At 44.2% G+C, this 22,711-nt stretch overlaps 1 protein-coding gene across 1 annotated transcript in view; it reads left to right on the forward strand.

Moving 5' to 3' along the window:
* EXT1 (exostosin glycosyltransferase 1) overlaps window positions 1–17,991 on the forward strand; it is a 182,537-nt gene extending 164,546 nt beyond the window's left edge. Inside the window, exons 5-11 of the mRNA XM_030490419.1 lie at window positions 427–559; window positions 1,906–2,024; window positions 2,759–2,854; window positions 5,560–5,649; window positions 9,345–9,505; window positions 10,641–10,812; window positions 13,955–17,991. Of these exons, the coding sequence (XP_030346279.1) occupies window positions 427–559; window positions 1,906–2,024; window positions 2,759–2,854; window positions 5,560–5,649; window positions 9,345–9,505; window positions 10,641–10,812; window positions 13,955–14,140 (957 nt within the window). The 3' untranslated portion in view covers window positions 14,141–17,991. The remainder of the gene's footprint in view (window positions 1–426; window positions 560–1,905; window positions 2,025–2,758; window positions 2,855–5,559; window positions 5,650–9,344; window positions 9,506–10,640; window positions 10,813–13,954) is intronic.
* Window positions 17,992–22,711: the final 4,720 nt, after the last annotated feature.

Below are 22,711 nucleotides of genomic sequence, written 5' to 3' on the forward strand. Positions count from 1 at the left end.
TTTTGAATGCTCTCATTATCTCAAAATAATACCTAGCTCTGTAATGCCATCCTCAAATAATTATCTTCTGTGAGTCCTGGATAGTAAAGCTGACAATGAACTAATCAGGCTTACAACTGCTAAGATACTCTAATAGACAAAATATTTGACTTAAAATACAAAATGCGATGAAATGCAAGGTCCCCAGGTCCAGAGAGGCTAATGAGGTGCTCTGAAGCCTATTGCACAGAGCCTGAGCTGCTGAAGTGGTGTCCAAGTGTGCAGGTTCTGTGTCGTTTTAAGAGAGATTAAGCAGGAATGTTTAGTAATTTGTGTGCCTCAGCTTTTTGCAGAATGGGTGATGATTCCGGTCAGCTGGAGTCCCTGAAGCTTCTACCAATGACTGTTAAAGCCTATTTAAACATCATTACCTCTCTTGTTTTCCAGATTATTCAGGACAGAATATTTAAGCACATATCACGTAACAGCTTAATATGGAACAAGCATCCTGGAGGGTTATTTGTACTGCCACAGTATTCCTCATATCTGGGAGATTTTCCTTACTACTATGCTAATCTCGGTGAGTGAATCCTTGCTATAATCTACTGGTATTGGGAATTTCTAGTGGACATTTGGAATTTGATCTTTGAATAGCATGTGGCAAGTGACTTACATTCATTTCTAGTTAATGATGCCTTTTGTTTATCCTGTCTCAGTCTTCCTTGACTGCTGTAGACTGGAATGTCTCTGACTTACCAACATGCATCATGTGCCTCTTGCTTGCAAAGATTGCTTTAAAAAAATCTATGTCCCTTCATACTTCTCAGTTGCCAGTAATTAATGCCCAAGTTGCTGACCCATTCATGGCCCAAAGGGACATACTAGGAATAGCTTTTTGCTTTCTTTGTTTATTTGTGCTTGGCAAATTGGAAAAGTGGTAATTTACCCATGACACTTGTCGTTGGAGTGCATAGTTGGTATGGATTTATTCTCCGTATAATTTATTCTCCATATATATGTCTTCATATGGATCCCACTAGAATGAATGAACAGGGATCAGGTTTATGGCTTTTTCCTGAAGCACAGCTTAAACAATGAGTTCTGCAGGAGAATGTGCCTGCAGGCTGAAGTGATCCTGCTTCCCAGACTGCTGCTGCTTTTGGCTCAGCCTGTGCCATCCCACTTGTGTGGATCTGTACTGCTCACCTGCTAAAAATTCACAGTTAAAAAGGGAGAAGAAGGTTTCTGTGGGAATTTTGATGAAAAACGACTTTGACCCCACACAGATGAATTTAGATGAGATTGAGAGCAGTAATGAAGGGTAGACGCCAGCAGGATCTGTTATTTCAGGCAGAAAAGGAAATCATAGCGAGACAAAAATATCAGAATGGAAGGCAAGGCTGCAAGCACAATTATCAGCTCAGGAGGTAACTGAAGGTGCATGTGGATGGGGATCGACCCAGAAAGAGCAAAAATGTGACAGAGGCTGTAATGGAACTGGGGAAACTGAACAAGCTTCTGGAAGTTGTGGAGATATTCAGTAGAAAACATGGAGCATCCAGAGCCAGGCAGCAAAACAGGGCCCGTGTCAAGAAAGACATTTGGTTGGAGAAGCTAGATGTCAATATTATTATCCATGGGACAAACTGGATGAAAGAAAGAGATTGCAGGACATCTGTGGAAATAGTGAGTAAGAAAAGGCAGTAATTGTGTTGGAGTCAAGGATTTCAGAGGATGTGGGAGTTAAAGGGAAGTGTGATCTTTGAAGCATCTGGTGTTCCTAGTATCCGAGACGAAAGGATATGGCCTAAAAAAACATGGCAAGGTTTGCATTAAGTGCAGATTATTTTTCCGTCTCCAGAGTTCTTTAATCTGTACTGATGGGGACAGTTTTGTCTTTACTGTACACGTATCTCTTCACTCCAGGTCTGAAGCCTCTTTCCACATTCACTGCCGTTATCCACGCAGTTACTCCCCTGGTTTCCCAATCTCAGCCTGTGCTGAAACTCCTGGTTGCTGTAGCCAAGTCCCAGTACTGTGCACAGGTAAGCAGCGCTGTTTGACTGTCAGTCACACTGGAGACAAAACTACTATCCCAGGAGTGAAGAGCCTACTGACTTCAGATCTTCTCAGTCCTGTATCAATCCTCTGTTTTAATTTTGATGTTTCTTTTCTCTGATATTTCTACTGTCTGTGACCCACATGCACGGGAAACAAAAATTCTGAGTATGGTAGGAGTGGAATAGAGACAATCATTAAACCCTTTTGTTTCATAAGGCAGGTAAAATAATGTCTGCACTTTAAAGATCAGCATTGCGTGTGCTGCAAACTGCAAAAGGATGTCTGTGCCTCAAGAGCCCCTGTGTGATCTTCCTTCCTCTTGCTGTGGCTCTTAGTCTCAGCAGTGCCAGGATTTTGGCTTCTCTAGAAGAAACCCTGGGGAGTTCAGTGGGAGCACCCTCTTGCAGTGGAGTGTCACAAGTGGTTTAGCCTTTAATGAGAGCCAAAGTAAATCAGTTACATCCGTATGACCTGGCTGAGATGGAGACTTCCTGAGCTGCTGTCCAGCCCATATTTGCCTGAGAGGACATATATTGTAAATAGTTGGGATGGGTGAAATTACTGTAGGAAGTTTTATTTTTATACAGATTTGTATCTTTGTTGATGGTTTTGAAATTCCTAACTTGAATTTAACATTTCTGTCTGGAGATCTGAGACCTTAGGGTTTGGACTGCATTGCCACAAAGGTCTCTGATCATGGTCCAATATTGTCTTTCAGATTATTGTTTTATGGAATTGTGATAAACCCCTCCCAGCCAAACACCGCTGGCCTGCCACTTCTGTGCCTGTCATAGTCATTGAAGGAGAGAGCAAGGTAGGTGGAGAGGAGCATGGCAAAAGATTGCCTGTATTCTCCAGTGGGACCAAATTTAGTTTTCCAGCTGCTTTGGTGAAAGCTTTGTAGTTCCCACAGTTGTGACAGTTCCTTTCTGTTCCTTGGCCTTTTGTACCAGCTTGGGCACAGATTCGTGTTTCATGCATGAGGCCCATGCTCTCAGAAATCATCAGCATGGCAATTAATGCCATGAATTTGTGATTCACAGGTGGGACCCAGTTTTGAAATGTGGCCCCAAGAGTAGGTAGTGCTGACCCCGTTTTTGGAGATTTCTGTCTCTGTTGGTGCATCAAAGTAGTGATGCAGCTGGATTCGTTGAGTCTGAGCAATCACATGCTGGGCTTGGGGCTCAGCTGGGGATTCGAAAGCAGAGAAGAGAGGAGAATGAATGGTATTAAATAACCTTTGAAAAGTACATTCTCTTATGGCCTTGTAGGGTACTGCTGCCAGTGATGGGATCCTACCACCATAAAAAAGGGACACTTGTGTGGGAACAAAACCACCATGTCATCTCTTGCTGTGCCACGCGCTTGTTTATTTTTACTTCCACAAAGTTGAAATAGACAGCACCTAGATGAGAGAATGGGGTTGTTTAAAATCCACACTGAAGCAGATGATTCCTTTCCAAACGCAGGACTGAGAAGCAGGACTTACTGCTTCTGGACTCTGACTGAGATGGATTTTGGCTGGTCCCCTCTGCCGTCTCTGTCAGATGGCTCTTACATTTACAAAGGGAACTCGCAGTTGCTTTGGCAGTATAATCCTATTTTGAATTTATAGTCCTGTCTTTGGTCTTTTCCCCCAGCCACCTTAACAAGGAGAAGGCGAGAGCCCTGCGAGGTTGGCAGCTAATGGCTCTTGCCTTAGCTGGCCATGTAAAGAGTACCAGGGGAGTTGCTGCAGGGCCAAGAAAGGCTGCAGTGATTTCTGAGCCTTTTGGAATTTGTGGGGTTTTTTCTTTCTTTTTGGAAAACTTGCAGAGGTGAGATGGAGGAGAAAATCTCCGACCAGTTCTACCGTGTTTGTAGAAATTGGCCCCAAGCACTGTTTAGATTACAAATGAGTCTCCTGAGTACACAAAGGTGTGTTTATAGTGGACAGCCTCTTCCCTCTAATATCCCAACATATGCCAAATGGCTTCTTGAAAAACAGAAAAGCTGTTTGTTTGGACAAAGCTTGCAGAGCCAGAGCAGTGCAATTCAAAGGTTGCACAAAGGAACTGATTTTCATCTTCAGACTTAACTGCAGCATACTGGCAGGCACAGTTACTCCGTGCAGGTGGGCACAGAGGTCTGCCTTTACCTCACCTTCCCTGTCCCCCATGAAATCAAGATGTATTATCACACCCGTTTTACAAAAGGGAGCTTTAGCTACAAAAGCAAGTACATGGGTAGTCCCAACTCTTGTACTATTTGACAGTTTTACACTGCCTGTAAAAGAGCTGGGCTGAGAACCCAGGTCTCCTGCTGACTGCTTGCTGTGCTTTGCCTTAGTGTAAGCAAAGCAAAACCATCAACCCCAGCCAGATCACCCTTTCCTCACAGCCACTGCCTCCCCGGACCAAGGCCATTGTAGCGATGAAAGGATACTCTCCAGACACACACCATGAACATCCTGATTATGGAGGCAGAGCTTTCTTTGAATCGAGGCATACATTACAAAGACTTGCTTCCAACAGGTTGCAGGAGATGCAGAACTGAGCATGGCTGTTACGGGGGATATGTAAAACTTCTTCGCGTCCCCATTTCCATACGGTGATTCCCTCTTACTGGGCCTGATTTTTGAAGTGTTTTCTTGGATAATAAATTGGAAAAGAAGTCTATCAACTAGCCAGGCTATTTTTCCTAGCAAATGAGGGAAACAAATTGTCTTGTGTCCTTGTTACTATTCATCAGTTCTCAAAAGGTGCTAATTAGTCTGCTAAAGAAACCATATGGATTCTCATTTCTCGCTGTTACCTTTTTGATCCCCACTTGCCGGTCTATTTCCTATTACTTTGAGAACTGTCCTGACATAGTTTTTAAAAACTTACTCTGCTGATAAATTATGTATATATAGCTATTCATTTAAGAATGTGACTTTTTAAAATGCTTCAGTACCAATATAATTCTTGATGCAGGTGAAGCTCAGCTGATACGCATGTTCTTCAGCATATTCACATTTTCTGATGGAGAATGTTGTACCATTTGGCAGCAGCTCCCTGTGCATACAGCAGCACAGAGATGGAGCTGTACCACTTTACAGGGGAACCATCCCGGTAGCATAATGTCCTTCACACACAGCCTGGACTGCTTGGCTTCCCAGCTGCATCACCTTATCAACACCCCATAGGAGAGCAGAGGGACAGTCCTAGCTACCAGGGAAAAAGTCCTCCCTAATGAAACTGTAGGTACATCTGATCTTTAGTACAGACCACTGCAGTTTGTCACAAGAGGAAAGGAGCCTGTTCCAAAGAGGGGGATCTGATCAGGAATTACTCCTCAGGTAGAAGGTGTAGGCTGACTGATGGGGTGATGAAAATGATAGTACTTCACTCTTGAGCTGAAGTGTCCTTTCCATCAGACATATATGATGTGTATCAGACAAGAGGAGATAAGAGTGGGGAATAAAATAGAGAATTTCTCTTGGAAATGAGTCCTTCAAGTGTATTTTTTTCCTCCCCTTCTTGTCTTGGATACTCACAGGTTATGAGCAGTCGCTTCCTACCCTACGACAACATAGTGACAGATGCAGTGCTAAGCCTGGATGAGGACACCGTGCTTTCAACCACTGAGGTAAGGGTCCCTGTCATCCTGGGGGAGTCTGCTTGGCTCCTCAGCTCAGCCTGAGCACACCAGATAGGTTCTTCTCTTGGCTTTGTCAGTGAGCAACTGTTGTAAGATTTCCTGCTACGCTCCTCAGATTTAACATGTTGCACTTGTTTCAGCAGCCCTGCCACTGCCTGCCATCAGAGGAGCTTTTTGCCCTGGTTAATTGGCTCATCATTAGCATATGGCTCTTCCGTTCCTTATTATTTTAGTAACATAGCTGCAGGCGGGTGTAGGCAGCCAAGAGCAGTCAGCTTTAATACTCTGTTCTCACTTTCCTGATTGGGGTAGCTTTTTCCTCCCCATGTTATCAGTAGGGTGTAGGTGGGAAGGGAAGGGATGTCAGCAGCAAGGGAATGCTGTCACTCCAAAAGAGCGTCGCCACCCTAGTGCAGGATTTCACTCAGGAATGCTCTCTCACCATTGTCACCCCATAAAATTGGAGATCTTTGCTAGTTTAGATCTTGGAGTATTTGTGCCAAGAGCAAGATAGTGCTAAGAAACGAAACATACTGTAGAAAACCAATTTTTACAACTGGGATGAGTATTGATTTCTGGAACCTCTTCCTGAAAAACACAGGGGAAACTGATGGCAGTTTATATAAAGTGCAGTATTTTGGAAATACATTATTAATGGCCAGGGAATAGCTTGGATAACTTGATTTTCTTGGTTTTCCCTTTTTTTCCCCATGTTCATGGCCATTCCCTTCTCCCCAGTTCACCTTTATAAAAATGCTTTATTTTAGTGATAGGGATCTTTCACTAATACTACCACTACTTATATGTCAGTGAAGACATGCGTGACATGGGTCACCAGTCACTGCTGTATACCCTAAGATGTCACTGAACTTGTTCTAAATGGATAAAATTGCAACCACTGTTCTCCCCAGTACAGGTTTGTGGTGCTGTGGTTAGACTGTTCCGGAAGAAGCCAGGCTTAGCCCTCTTTTGCTGCACAGATTGAAGTAGTTGGCATTAAACCTATTTGATACCAAGATTACACCTTAGTAGTTTCTGCTAGATGAGGAGCAATACAGCTGCTGCCAAAGCACTTGTGTGCAAAGCCCTGCACAGCCAAAAAACCCCAAAACCAAAACCAGGCATTTATCCTAGCACTGGATTCCCAAGCAGGTTGTTGCTCACGCTGAAGGGTCCTGTCTGAGCTGCCCTGAGGGCCATGGTAAGACCTCTCAGGCACTTCATTGCACTGAGGTGGTATTTACAGCAATCCAGCCTGTGGATTTCATGAGGATTTGGGGCTTTGCTTTGTTTTGACTGGTATTTAGTCATCATCCAAACTTTGGAGTCATTCAGGCTTCTGGAACGCATATGAAGTAAATAGTGTTTCTCATTTGGCTTTGCTGTGCTTTACCCTAAACATTCTGAAATGCAAATATTTGTTGTTGTGTGAGACAACATACACATCTCTTTGTGGCTTCCTCCCTCCTGTAAGCAGCTTGTAGCCAATACTGCATGTTTGCATGGTGGGTATTGGCTCTATGAGCCCCAGTGGCCCTTGTGCTGTAACGAACCAGCCAGCCAGCTTTTGCTAGCACCCACCTTGCAGCTTCAGCATGCCTCTGCACGGGTGACAGGGTCAGCAGCTCTCTTTGGTGGCTCTCTGAGAGGAACTGGGGCCTTCTATTGCTTCACTTCTCTTGTACAGCTTAGGCAACGAAACAGTATTATTGAAACACTGACATGAAACGTTTGGTGTGAAACTTCCCTTGAAATTAGCTGCTCATGGGTGGTCATTGTGGCAATTTCAGAGCCCAGAAAAGGCAATTCAGAAATGTGGTCAAACATGATCACATTCCCGTTGAGAGGAGCAGTCACCAGTCTGTCTCGCTGTAGTGCAGTAAAGGTTTTCCATTCACAACAGAATGGCGCATGATGGCTCTTGTGAGAGAAGCTGTTTCACGTGAGCAGAGGGATGTTTGCCTGGGAAGTAATTAGAAATCAGCACAGGTCAGAAGTGATACAGAGACTGTCAGCCTGGTTGGCTGTTCCTGCTGATCAGCTGAGTGATAATGCTGCTGGAAATGATAGAGGATGACAACTGGGGGTTTCTTTAATAAAGGGAAATTTCTCTTAGGGTGGTTGCTTTAGAACATCTCCCTGGACCAATAGTTGAAAGCACAAGTGAGGGCACCGAATGCAGCTGCTTTGTTATTTATTTAAGTTTGAGGTTCTCAGACTTCTCTAAAGAAAACAGATGTCACATCTTATGGGAAAGGCCTTTACAGGGAAAAAAAAAACCTCAACTACTTTAGTTCTTTCATGTGGTATTGATTTGGATGAGATCAGAACTATCACAACGGTAACTGGTTTGCGCACATTGTCTTTCTAGTTGGCCTCAGATTCCTTGAAACAGCTTGAAAGAAAATAACCAGTCCCTAACTTTGTGTTCCAGTACATGTGTGACTCTTCTGTTTCATAAAAACACTTGTAAATGCGAGAAGTCTGACAGTAATCACACAAAATGTGACTGTTCTCAGAGCAGCTATTCTTTATCTAACCTCTACACACTTGACTTTGGCTGGGTTCTTGGAAGGTTTTTCAAGCATTTTTGAGCAGTTTTAGGTCACTCTGGTACTGGAGGGAAATCAGTGTGCAGTGCAGATACAAAACTCGTTTTCCTGGGTTGGTTGGACTGGGGCAGCTAGAATTGTCTTTAGCTCTTTTAAAAACCTCCATCTAGCTTGAGGTGCAAAATCTAAGCTGAAGCAGAGAGACTTCAACGTTCCAACTTCACAGTGATCAAAATATTCCCCTATTATTTTTACCAATCTCCTTTCAAATCTGATGCTGACAGGCCTTCTGCAAATGACCCAAATCATCCCTTTCCTGGTGTCGCCAGGATTTTTTGGGTGGGATCCTGGGATAGCAATGTCCTGTCACCTTTTCAGTTCTCAGATAAGCTGAGTTATTAAAGTAGTTGCAGCAAGACAATAAAATAAACAAAAAAAACCCCCACTGTTGGCAGCATCTGACATCTTCTTGTGGCCCATACAGTATCAAGCATTTTTCTTAAAGTATAGGCTTCTAAAGCCATTTAACTACATGGGAATCTGGCCTTCCTCTGTATTAGGCTGTATGTTTAACCATCTTGGTCATATAGACAGCCTTAAAAGTACGGCCTGCATGGTCCTTGAAGGCTAAAAATGGATGGAAAATTTAAAAGGACTCCTCATTGATTGCCTGTTCTAATCTCGCTGAGCCATCCTTACAATTTAAGGTGCTTGACTCCTGATTTTCCAAGCTTTGTGTTAACAGTACCGAAATGGTTGGTGAGCTGCACAACGATGTTCAGTTTTCCACATAGCTATTACCACTCTGTATTGCATCTATGTATAAATACATGCACCTACACCCATTCTTTCTGTAACTAGAAAAGGTTTGATATGTAAAGGGCAAGCTTGAAAATGTTAATGTAATGCTGCGATGCTCTAGACTCTCTTTAACAGGAACCATTAAAATGTGCATAATTACAGGGCAAAATGTCAAGCAGTCAGTTTAATTTACTGATGAATACGTAGAATTAATGTTTTGCAACAGTTCCAAGATTTTGAGTTACAAATTAGTGGCAAGGTAATATTTTGTTTTGTTGACATTTGTTGAAGCACTTTCAGTATTCATTTGGCCTCTGCCTTTGTCCGCAGGTGGATTTTGCCTTTACAGTTTGGCAGAGTTTTCCAGAGAGGATTGTAGGGTACCCTGCTCGCAGTCACTTCTGGGACAACACTAAGGAGAGGTGGGGGTATACCTCCAAATGGACTAATGACTATTCCATGGTATTGACAGGAGCTGCTATTTACCACAAGTAAGAACCCAGAGCATCTGCTGTCCTCCTTCTGTATGAAACAAAATAGTAAGGGGGGCGGGAAGGGAGGGTGAGGAACATTCTTCCGGGGAGGGGGGAAAAATGAAAAGATAATAAATGGGTCTACTTTTTATGGGGTAATAATTTAAGTTCTTGGTTTAGCTCTGGGGATCTGGTAATCATTATTGCGCTTGTTTGGTCTCTTTGAAGTCACTTGTATTTTGAAGCAGTCGGACTGCTCTTTTTAACATCAGGAATTACACACTTCAAAGAGTTCCCGAATTCATTAAGCTGCTCTGCTGAATGGCCTGTAGCATAGCAGAAAGGAGGTTACTTCCAGACCAGCTCTGGGTATGTGTTGGCTGACAGCTGCAGACTGCAAAGTCTTCTGGCTACTCTAGAAATGTAGTACAGTGGACACATCACAGATCAGCATATTGGAAAAAACCCCTGTTGTTAGGACTTCAGCAGACCAAAGACCGCTCTAGATGTCAGGAGAAAGTCAGCAAATTCTGAAGTATCTAGTCCACACACCTGCCAAGGTGAAGACGAGCCATAGGGCCATACAGGCCCAGAGGAGAATAATTTGAACAGTAAGAATCATAGAATGTTTTTTGTTGGAAGGGACCTCAAAGATCATCTAGTTCCAACCCTCTGCCATGGGCAGGGGCACCGTCCACTAGAGCAAGTTGCTCAAAGCCCCTGTGTCCAACCTGGCCCTGAACACTGCCAGGAATGGAGAATCCACAAGAGTGTAAGTACAGTAGTAGGCCAGTTTAATAGAGATCTCTCCAGCTGAACAACTTTGAAAGAAATGGTGGGTGATGAATTCACCCATGTTGTCTATCACATTATAGCAATGTGGTGCTTCTCCATTATCTTGATACTTAGGTCTGCATTAATTCTTTCAACCCCGTTACGAAAAAAGCCCATGTTTTGTTTCTCCATTAGCACTGTTTAATGTCTTGATGAGACACTGATTTGTTCTCACTTCTTGTTCGAGGCTGAAGGAAGGAAGTGGTATAGCCAGAGTTGAGTAAAAAACTTGAGTCTGAACTGAGAGAGACATTTCCTGGAGTTTGTAATCCCTGAAAGCCCGGTGACTTGTATTAATAATGCTGCTGTTGGTTTCCAGATATTATCACTACCTGTACACTCATTACCTGCCTGCCAGCCTAAAGAATATGGTGGACCAACTGGCCAATTGTGAGGACATTCTAATGAATTTTTTGGTGTCAGCTGTGACAAAATTGCCTCCAATCAAAGTAACACAGAAAAAACAGTATAAGGAGACCATGATGGGACAGGTATGTATCCACAGCATGTTTTAGCAGTTGGGAAGTATTGATAATGTAATGGCTTGACTTCTAGGTTAGGCTTAGAGAGTGATACCATTCTGTCAATTTTTTTGCAGTTTTTAGTTTAGCAGCTCTGTAAATAGACTTCAGATATGCTCATTGTAATGAAAGAAAAGGAGAAATGGCAAACATCTACTGTGGATGACCACTGTCCCTCATAGTTTTCTCACAGTGTTATTCACGGTGATCTCAGACTCGTGGAACTGATGATTGTGGTGACAGAATTTCAGTTAAACTCTAATTTTCTAATTAAATATTCTAGACCTAAGACCTTGGAATGGTGGAAGCAGAAGTAAATTCTAGAAAGGATTTCTATTTTATTATTATTAATTAATATAATGTACCAGGCCGTCCCTGTGCTATTGTAAAGCATACAGTGTGATTCAAGCACTGACATCAGATTGTCACAACAGAGGTAATTTGTGATATTCAAGGGTTTTTTTCTATAAGGAACATTTTGTCCTGTGGTCACACCATCACTCACTAGCAGTCATGAAATGCTTGATTTAAATCCTCTTCCAGCTACTGGATAAGCACTCTGTCATTGCAGAAATGCATATACCTTCTAGTAACAGGGATACAGGGTAACCTGGGGGCACTTTTCCTCCTGCCCTGTGTGGGAGAGGGATAGGAGGAACAGCAAGTCCTGCGAGACCTGCAAGTCCTAAACAGCTTATCATCTGTGGTGTCATGGTGTTTGTGATCCTCACTACAAACAGTACCATGATTACTAGGGGAGGCAGAAAAAAGAAGAGGCTCTCTATTTTCCCCTCACATCTTCTCCTATTAGCATTAGTTGGATCTTTGACTGAGGAGTGGCGATGCCAGTTTGTAGGCTCCCTATCTGTATGCCACTGTGCTTTCATGTGAGGTATAGGTAGCATTCAGCAATTCTGACTCATCTGGGTACCCAGGAGTCCTTCTGTGTACAAGAAGGTGCCATCCAGAAAGTACCTATTGCTTCCAGTTTGAGCTTCATCTCTCCACAGGGCCGTGCACTGGCTGTTTGGCAAAGTCTGAACATCCATTTTTCTTCTTATAGCACGGGTGACATGAGTCAGCCATGAACTATAACTCTCTCCTAAAGACAAGTTGTTCCTGCAGCTTTGGGAAATGTAATGGACCATGTTCATAATTCCTTGAAAGACAAATAAAAAATTAGCATAACCTCAGTGTTGTGACAGAGATTAATAGTGGTATGGAAATTCACTGTTAATGGCCAGAATGTCTGCTTTAATCCTCTAGCAACAAGCTTTTGCTTGCTCTTTAGTGGCTCGGTATAATAAGAGTCTGTAATCAATGCACGTTATAACCTACCATTTGAGCTAAACTGGACAGGACTTGGACAAAGATCAAGTTTGATATAGCATTCATTTGGCAAGTCCCTGACTTTATCAGTTTCTTCATGTTCTAATTAGCATACTTTGAGTTTATGAATTTGTATTTGTTTTTAAAGTATAGTGGAAACATAAGTGCTAAAGAGAGATGCATGAGAAGTGGCACGAAAAAAAACTGCTTAGGTTCTCAGCATTCATACTTTATTTTAAATAGTAGTTTTATTAGGTTTATAAATGTATTTTAGGTACAGATAAAGAATAGTAACTGCTTCAAAGCTGTTAAGGCCTTATTTTTCCAGAGGTGCTGGGTTTCAATGGGCTTTCATAGGAATTACAGCTGCTGAGCTTTGGAAAATCGGGCCACAGTGTATTGCATGTATGCATGCAAAGAACATGGTCTTTTCCTTGGGTCAGAGTTTAACATGATGTAATGGGAACTCTGGTTAATTTTCTCTGTCCATAAGACAGTACTGTCTTACGCACTGGCCTTGGCCAGTGGGATTCCTGGAAGCAGCCTGCTTTTCCCTGCAGGACATCTACGCACATGAGTAATGCCAAACACGGAAGGACTTCTGCTGAGCTCAGTTAGAAGCTGGTTTAATTATTTGTATATAAATTTCTTCAGGTCTGAACTGCAAAAGTTTAGTTTTAACCTGAGAAATCATTGCAAAGTGTTTTCATCCTACAGCTGAAGGCTGTGGGCAGCAGCTGGCCTGCGTTTGGCTGTGTTCTTCCAGTGGAAAGCTGTGGCCTTCTTGACTTTCCTGATGGCTTTTAAGGACTTCTTCTATCTCTGAAGTAGCCGGAGATTTTGGGGAAAAAGAAAAGGACGAGGGTTGGGGTGAGGTAGTGTGCAGGAGGGCTTTGGGAGGGTTGCTTGGGGGTGTCATGCTCCGTGTCAGCCTGACTCTTGGCTGAACTCAGGTGCGCTGCCTCCAGTGCTGCTTTGGAAGGCAGGGCTGGCCAGCTTGCCATTGCCAGCTCCTGCTGCGGGCAGCATGTCCTTCCCCTCATTTGAACCCTGCCACCGAGCAGATTTCACAGATCGCAGGATCATTAGTGTTGGAAGGGGCCTCTGGAGATCATCCAGTCCAACCCCCCTGCCAAGGCAGGGCCACTAAAGCAGGTTACACAGGAACGTGTCCAGGAGGGTTCTGAATGTCTGCAGAGAGGGAAACTCCACAACCCCCCTGGGCAGCCTGTTCCACTGCTCTGCCACCCTCCATGTGTAAAAGTTCTTCCTCACGTTGAGGTGAAACACATGAACACATGTTCTCGTGTTTTAGTTGACGGCCATTACTCCTCCTCCTGTCACTGTGCACCACTGAAAAGAGTCTGGCACCCATTGTTGAGAGATATATATAGATGTATTAATGAGATGCCCTCTCAGTCTTCTCTAGACTAACAGGCCCAGCTCCCGCAATCTCTCCTCATAAGAGAGGTGCTCCAGACCCCTGATCATCCTTGTGGCCACCACTGGACCCTCTCCAATAGTTCCTCGTCTTTCTTGCACTGAGAGCCCAGAACTGGACACAGTCCTCCAGGTGTGGCCTCACCAGGGTCAAGTACAGGGGCAGGATCACCTCCCTCGACCACACTCCTCCCGATGCACCCCAGATTTCAGCCACCTCAGAGCCCCAGCACTGCTCTGCAGCGTGGCAGAGCCTGGCCGCATGCCCACTCTTTCCCACCATGCATTCCCTGTTGTGTTGTGTCACGGCTGAGGTCTGACTCCTGCTCTCCTCTCCACACAGACATCCCGGGCCTCGCGCTGGGCCGACCCCGACCACTTTGCCCAGCGGCAGAGCTGCATGAACACTTTTGCCAGCTGGTTTGGCTATATGCCGCTGATCCACTCGCAGATGAGGCTCGACCCTGTCCTCTTTAAAGACCAGGTCTCCATCCTGAGGAAGAAGTACCGAGACATCGAACGACTCTGAGGAGCGCTGCTGAGGGGTCCGAGCCGCCCCGCGCGCCCACCAGCGCATGGAGCCAGACTGTGCCAGCGACAGCCAGCGCCCGGCCCCGGCGAGCGGCATGCCAGAATGCCGGAATGCTGGAATCCCGGGATGCCGGGGTGCGCTGCTCCGGACTGTGCCCAGCCACCCGGCAGGCTTCTGCCGCTCGAGACTAGGTCGTGTACAGTTTCATTATGGAACATTAAATAATTATTTTTGAAATGATTGCTATGCAGGTTTAAACTTTTTTAATGATCAAAAAAAAAAAAACCCTATTAAAAACAGAGTTCTTTCTTTAATCAACATTGTGTTGGGTGTGAGTATTTCAAAGCTGCCGTTTCTTTCTTTCATGCATTTGATTGTCAATGCAATTTTCGTTCATTTTCCCCTGCACAGTTAAACGCTTGAATCTCATGGGGAGAAAATGCAGCGGGTTCAGGAACAAGCTGAGCACAAGCAGGACAGAACCAAGAATTATTGTTCTCATTTACTGCTGACTTTTTAATTTCCTTTCCTGTTTTCCCCAAGCCAGTAGCAGAACTCCTTTGGAGAACCCCCAGCAAGACAGATGAGAGCATAGAACTTTCTGGCTGGGGACCTGGGGACCTCGTTTTTAAAGGCAGTCAGCCTTGCCATGTAGGGAGAGAAGAACACTACTTCCGAGGAGCAAGCTGCAGGAGCAAGCAGGTGACGTGGAACACAGGGAGGCTTCAGTCACAGCAGGTTGTGTATCCTGGTAGCAGAGGCACATGCCCAGCCCTGCCAGGGGCAGTCAGCAGGGCCAGCGTGGTGGCGGCACCCCTTGTGTGAGTCCCTGCTGCCCGGGGCAGGGGTGCTGCCTGGCCACAGCAGCTCAATCTCTAGAAATAGCTTTGTTCTGAGGGCAAAAGGGATTTTGGCAAAAAAAGGAAAGCATGTTAGTGCTTGCAGCGCAGGAATTTGGCCTGTAACAAATTGGTTTATTTGAAATCAAAACATGGGCTTCTCTTTTTTCTCTTTTTTGTTGGAAGTGCAGATAAATGGAGAAATTCCCTCCTGGAGGTCTGACGTGAAGTAAAGCGTATGGTCGGATACTGGGTGCTGGTGGCAGCGGGTGCTCCCAGGCATACTTGGGGTAGGGTAACTCGGGATAAAAACCTGCCCTGAAATACTGGCATTGCTTACACTCCTAAATGAGTTTAGCATTTCAAATGGAAACATTTTTAAAGTGAAATATTCCAGTTGTTTATTTCTCTCTGGTGCTTTGCTTATTTGTGTGCTGCTTTACATTGAAGAATGAAAACAAAAGCAGTGATTTGGGTCAGGAAGATGCCGTTCCAATTTGTTAAGAAAATAAGCACTTTAAAAACGTTTTGAACTCTCACATTTTGATGAGGGGCATTTGGGGCGCTCTGTAACAATTGCCACCCTCAAAAGCTCTGTTAAAGTCACAGTGAGAGCTTTGTGCTGATGCCCAGAAGACCAGCAAGCCTTTCTATACCTCATTCCTTTGTAAACAAGTAGTCTGGAAGCAGGGGAGAAGATTAGCCAGAGTGCTAGGATGGGTAGACCAGAATTGTCACTAGTTTTATTCAGGTTTAGGCATGGATTTATTATGCAGCTTTAAGGAACTCCCATAACCAAGGCCTGCCTCAGTTTCCTCATTTGTAAAAGTAATAGTTATTGATTGTAGAGGGAATACTGTGAAGCCTAAATAATTTCTCTTGCTGGTAAGATCGGAAGCCCTAAACAGAAAGTTGCTTTAAAAGTGCAAAGTACATATTGCTAAATGTCTGTGTGCAACCTGACATGTAAAGACTTGCAAAGAATGCTTTGGTTTGTGTATGTATTGCAATATTTGAACAGAGCACAGCAAGTTAGGGCAGAAACATCAGGTTCCTGGTATTTTGTGTTGGAATCATAGAATGATTTGGGTTGGAAGGGACCTTCAAGATCATCCAGTTCCAACCCCCCGCCACGGGCAGGGACACCTTCCACTAGACCAGGTTGCTCAAACTGGCTTTGGACACTTCCAGGGATGGGGTATCCACAGGTTCTCTGGGCAACCTGTGCCAGTGTCTCACCACTCTCACAGTAAAGAATTTCTTCCTAATGTCTAATCTAAATCTACCCTCTTCAGTTCAAAGCCGTTAGCCCTTGTCCTATTAATACATGCCTCTGTAAATCTGAACTAAATCTTTAAAGGAATCTGCCAAAACACGTGGGAGACTGGAGCTAGTGACTTACTCTGATGAAGGGAGGAAGTGCCACTTTTCCCACCACTGCCATTGCTCTTGCAGCCCCTGGCCAAGTAGTCTCACTTGACACCTTCTCCACCCTGGTGCTCACCAGATGCTTCTGTGAGCCCGTTCAATCTAAAATCATGGAAAACTGTGTGGTGACTTACTGGATTTTTTAAATGCCATTTTAGAGAGTTAAATCAGTGTGTGGAGAGATGTGTAAAGAGTAGGGAGGCAGGGCCAGGGAGGGAAGGGGAACAGGATATGCTTCTGTCTTTGTAAACTGCTAATCCAGCTCCCCACATCCCATAAAAACCTGAACCTTACTTCCCTGTGCTCTCAGGTCTCTGCTTGCTACTCTGCAGGGGATGGTGAAGTCCAGTGGTTTGATTTTCCAGACTGAATGGCTCAGCGACAGTTTTTCCTCTTGGAGATCAGGCAGTTCTTTGAGGGACTGCAATAATAGACCTTCTCAGCCTCGGGTTTAGAGAATGTGTCCAGCACTGGATGAGCTTGGCAGGGCTCACACTTTGCTTGTGTCCCCCTTTGCAGGAGCATCTGCAGCTCTGGGAAGCAGTTAATGGTTAGTAGCCAGCAAGAGGGGCCAGGGAGAGGGAGTGAGACAGAGGGGACCCTGCAAAAACAAGAATTACAGTTGTGTTTGGGTTTTAGTTAATGCCATTTTGGTGCACGTGGGTTGGGTTTTCAGTAAAGAAGGGAGTAGCTAACCAGTTTCGGAGTGCAGCAAGGTTTTCAGCTGTTTGACATTCTGTTACCGTCGCTTTTTGGGGTGGCTGAAGGAGACTGTGCTAAAGCTCGCTCTCAATGTGACTCGAGGCCCTTTCTGTTTACAGATCGCTAATTAAACAAGCAACAATGACAGGCTTAGCTCCAGAAGGGATGCGGATAGGTAGGAGCGTTTCTCTTTGCAGCACGTTACCCAGGCAGAGCCGTCTCTCTAGGGAAGAATGTGCCTCACAGCCAGTCTCGAGAACGGCTGTTGGTCTCCGTGTCCATGGCAGGGGGATCCAGGGAAGAGCTGGGCATGGATCCGGCTTAGAGACTGGCTGTGTAATGCTCAATGCAGACGTTATCAGCCAGCACTGCGAAGGACAGTAGGCATGCTTCCACACCTCCCGTCTGTATCCGTGTTGGATAGAGCTGTGGTGTTTCCTTAGTGAGTGAAATCACCCCTTTGTCATGTCCTACATGTGAGTTAATGGTTCTTCGTTCTTTTTTCTTCTTCCCCCCTTAATTCAGATGGTGCTGAAACAAGGTTCGCTCCTTGTTGCTCCTTTTGTAGTTCTTTTTAATTATTATTATTTTTCATTAACAGCAGGCTATGTTAGCCTTTACTTTACAGGTACTTGAATGCCTGATGACTTGACTGAGTGTTACGCATGTGGCCTTTTGTAAAGGTTACTGACCTTAATTTAATCAGGGGTGAGATGGATGGATGAATGTGAATAGATCCATGCCATTATAACAGAATAAAAGCAGGGATTAGAGTTTGGGAGAACTGATGAATTTTTAATTGAATTTATTAAAGAAAAAAAAAAAAAGAAAAAGAGAGACAAAAACCTTTCTCAGTTATAATTTGAATGAGATCTATTGCTGGAGGAGGGTTTCATGAGAAAAACATGACACTAAAATAGGGGCAAACTTCCAACATAGTGCCTGGCTCTCCTTGCAGTCCCTTGGGCCTGTGCAAGATTTGATTCAACCTCTTTCTGTTTTGTGCAAAACTCTTAATTGTTACCATAACTTTTTCTAGATGTGAATGTTTCAGCTTTGTAACAATTTCACAATGAACACACTGGTGTGCTAATGCGTGGCTATTGGGCACTTTCATCTTTTCCTTCGGAAAACATCACGGATTTGATCAACTTCAGATTCCAATTTCTTTTTTGGAGCTAACTTTGACAAAGAAATTAGTCTTTCACCAATGAGCACCTTTTAAAATAGCTCATTTACCAAAAGATGTCATTTGGAGAATGGAAGTCATCATCTGACACTGAAGCAATGAAAGAAACAACTGGAAGTAGACCAGGATTTTATTTAATCTTCCCATTCCCAGTGTAAAATGCTGTGTCCTCCTCTTCCTCACTCCCCACGTATTGGAACTAATGGGCTGCTCAGTGTTTGCCATAACATCTGTATTGATTGACAACAATTTTATCAATTCCTCCAGTTAAACATCCTCCTACCGCAAGGGGTGGAATGATGCTCTGCTCTATGGCTTTTCCAGGGTGGCTCTGCTGTCTACTGCAGAACCCACAGCCTGATGGAGCCATTCCCCTGGGCTCTAGTGGGATTTCATGGGATGGGCCTGTGCTCTTCCAAGAAGGGACCTGTCCCACGCAGGGTCTCAGCCAGTGTCTGCCCGAAATAAAACACATCTTCCAAAATGCTGTACATCTCACCCTTGTTTAAAACTAAGTCGAGCTGGCCTTTATACCACTATTTTAACCATCTTCACACATGGTTTTTAAGTTGGAGTTAAATTAGGAGGGGTTAAATTGGGGAGAGGGGGTGTTATGGGACTCATCAGATGCTTTGGGATGCTCCCTCCCACTCTTTCATGATGTTTTTAGTGACTATTTCACAGTGGGTTAGTGATGATCCAATGGGCCTTGCGACCTTGTACATAATTCTGTATATTTATTTTGAGAGAAAATATGTATAGTGTTTGGATGATGAGAACGGAAACCTGAAATGGGAATTCTTAGATGGGCAAATGTAAAGCAAAAAAAAAAAGGCAAACAAAAATACAATCTTATTTTGTATAAAATGTACATTTTTGAGAAAAATTTTCTAATGCATTACCAATGTTTTCATAGTGCTGCCACATCTTTTTTAAAGTGTTTCTCCCTCTTTGTTTGACTATTGACAACATGGTGCAATTAAACCTAAAGCAAGTGTGTGAGTGAGAGAAAAAGAGAGAATGAGAAATTAAAAAGCCATATACTTTGGTTTACTTCATTAACCTGTATAACACCATAGGTTTGCCATCTTAAGATAGGTTGTTTTTATAGATAGTGTCACCAAAGACTTTTTTTCTCCAGATTTATTTTGCAAAGTTGTTAATAAAGGACGTACATTTCTGTTGCAGTGTGGTTTTGTTTTTAAGGTAGAATAACAAACAAATCTTGCTTGTGCTCTTGAGAATGCAAATTTGGGAGCGTGATTGCCATGTGTCTCAAGTTCAGGGTAGTTAAATGAATGGCTCTTTACCTGCTTTCTCCTCAGCTTGAACTGAGCAATGGCAGTGTGTATACCCTGGGTCTCTGTTACATGGGTAATACACGTGGTATAGCATTTGTACACAGTGGTAACTTGTCCAGCAACACTGACAGGCGTTTACTATCTTACCTGAGGGCAGAACATTCAGTCTGTGCCACCTGCGTGTGGCAGGGCAGTATCCTGCCTTGTGACACAGTCACTGGTAGGTAGCAGTGCATTTTAGAAGGAGTCACTGTAAATGTGTATGTGCAGAAATGATTGCTCCACCAGCCCAGGGGTCTTTGAAAGTTGATACCTACAGACAGAGAATATATTCATTTATTGACCTGTATTTACTGTTAGGGGATTATTGGAAGCCTGTCAGAGTCAGAGGGATTGTGTTCATCCACCCTAATTCCACCTGCACCTCTCTGTGTAGTCAGTGGGCAGAAGAAAGTATTGCTTAGGATTATCCTCCTCACCTATTTCAGATGTTGGCTTTAGCTGAGATAAGTTGCACCTCACGTGTGCTGGCCTCTCTCTGCTGACAGTACAAGCACACCGATTGCAGGTCCTGCAGCATACAACATCTGATCAGAGGAATCCCACACTGGGAAAGTTCCTGGTAATGCCAATGGGCTCAGGATAATGGCCTGTAAATCTGAGGGGTAAGTCATCTGTTTGTTCCCATCAGAGATGTCCAGGCTGGCCTCATCCCTTCTGAGGTTCAGACTGCCAGAGCATGGAGAGGTCCTTATGTTGTGATCCCGTCTGATCTGCCAGTCACAGAAGACTGATCTATCTTGGGAAGAGGCTGAAAGCTGTGGGTGAGTCTGCTCTGTTCCTGGTTCTCTGGGTCACCAGGGCTTCCTCCAAAGCAGAGCATCCCAAGAGCCATCGGTGTTTGATACTGGCTTCTTGTTTTCTTTTGCTAGAAAACAAGCAAAAAACGTTACCCTGAAAAGGATCCGAGAACAGTGTTCCTACTCCTTCAACACTTGAATTCTTGTTTTGCCGCTGTGTTAATTATACAAAACAACTTGAGGTGTAATTCCTTTGATTAAATGCAGATAGATAGTGATGTCTGCAGGAGCTACCCAAAGGCTGCTATCTACATCAGCAATTAGCACGGATTACCTGGTGTAGGGCTGGAGTCTGAAACCTGTCTTTCATGCTATGCGCATCTCGGAGGGGGCGATTTAGACATCAAGGTGGAGTGCATCAGATCTACCTCTGCACCTTCCAGCATAGTTTCATCTGAAAAGGATCTGGTTTGTATGCTCCAGCACTGCCCTGGACACTGCTGTGAACCAAATGAGGTAAGTGGGGAAATTGGGATAGTCACCTCCGAAGTGCACTGCTGAGCTGAACCCAACCACTGCTCTTGCTGTGCACTTCTCCCGGCCTGCATAGTCAGCAGAGATCAAATCCAAACTAAATCAGATGAACGGGGTCCTCAGAGACTTGGTGTTGCTTCATCTCTCTTGTAGGGAAAAGCGGTCTGTAAAGGAAGAACAAGCTCTATTGGAGATCACAGAATAGAATCAGAATCATAGAATTCTAATGGTTTGGGTTGTACGAGACCTAAAGATCATTTAATTCCAACCCCCTGCCATGGGCAGAGACACCTTCCACAGGAGCAGGTTGCTCTAAGCCCCGTCCAACCTGGCCTTGAGCACTGCCAGGGATGAGGCAGCCACTGCTTCTCTGCCTTGTACTCGTTAGGTGGGGAGAAATCCACATTGAAGTGTCAGTTTTGCTTGCTAACCTGCCACACTGGGAATAGAAACTGATTCTTAGCTGGAATAAACCACTGCCAAGTCTGTGAAGTCCAGGGGACCTTGCTTACTTGCCTGCATGAACTGAGGATCTGGCCCTAAATATTTAATGCATAATCAGTTCAACTTTAAATACACTTTCCAGGGCTTTTTTTGAACAATCTCACTGAAACTCATTGTGTTATCACTTGAATGGAGATAGATAAGAGAACTGGCACTGATCAACACCTTATTTTATTTTCTTTTTTAAATCATTAGAGAGAAAAGAAGTAAGTCTCTGCTTTCCCTTTCTAAAGCCATTAGCTAATGGTATTCACAATGTTATCACACAGAAACAGATTTTGCTCAAGATTTTGAGGAGTGTGACGGTGACATTCTAGTAGCTGCATGATGTGCTTTATTCCACACTTATGTTTCTCTGCGTGGCACGCAGGGCTGTATGTGGATTTTATGACCTGCCTGCCCCAGGTTCTGCTTGTGCTGGGTAGCTCGTTTTGCACATTAGCTGTATTTCTATTGCGCATTAAGGATGGATGGGTGCTCCATGCTGCAGTGGCTCCTCTGTGCAGCTTGGGCTCCTCCCCATTTTCTTCCTGTAATTAACTGTTTGTTGTTTTGCTGGTGAATTGAATTAAGAAACAGCTATTCTTTCCAGAAAACATAAGATAAAGCCATTCTTGAGATTTCACAGGAAGAACAATGTCATGTTAGCAACTGCTGAGGTAGTGACTGCAAAAAACTGACACAACACTCTCTTGAAGCTGCAGCAGAAATGAGAATGTTGAGTCTGTAAAATCTTATTCGTCAGATTTCTCCCTTCTCCTCCATGAAGAAGCAGCTCCCATTCACCATCACAAAACGCCACAAGGCAGACAGTTGCTGGCAACTGAGAGATGCATTTTGGGTCTTCTTTGTTTCTAAAAGTGACCCACATTCAGCTCCTGCTTCTATTAAGCATCCTGAGGTCTGTAGCTGCTCCAAAGGGGTTTTCATTTGGTAGCCCTCTAGAAGACTGAAAAGGTCCTAAAGTTTTTGAAAGAGTTCAGGGCCTTTTATGGCATCTTGACTCGGAGATGGAGAAACAGAGGCATCTGCAGCAACTCTCCTCTTTCAAAAACACAAGTTCGAAAGGACTAGTCACATATTAGAAGTTGTAGGTTTTTAGCTGTCCCATGAATTGCTGTGTGGGTACAAGGGTTCTTCTGAAAATCTGCCCCATTTTACTGTCTCACCACCTCAACCTGCTGCGGAGCTGTACGATTAGGTAGATAATGTACCGGTGGCCTGTATTGCCGTATACGCACTATTGCTACCCCTGGTGGAGCATCAGGGAC

This window comes from Strigops habroptila, chromosome 1, assembly GCF_004027225.2.
Source record: "Strigops habroptila isolate Jane chromosome 1, bStrHab1.2.pri, whole genome shotgun sequence".
NCBI lineage: Eukaryota > Metazoa > Chordata > Aves > Psittaciformes > Psittacidae > Strigops > Strigops habroptila.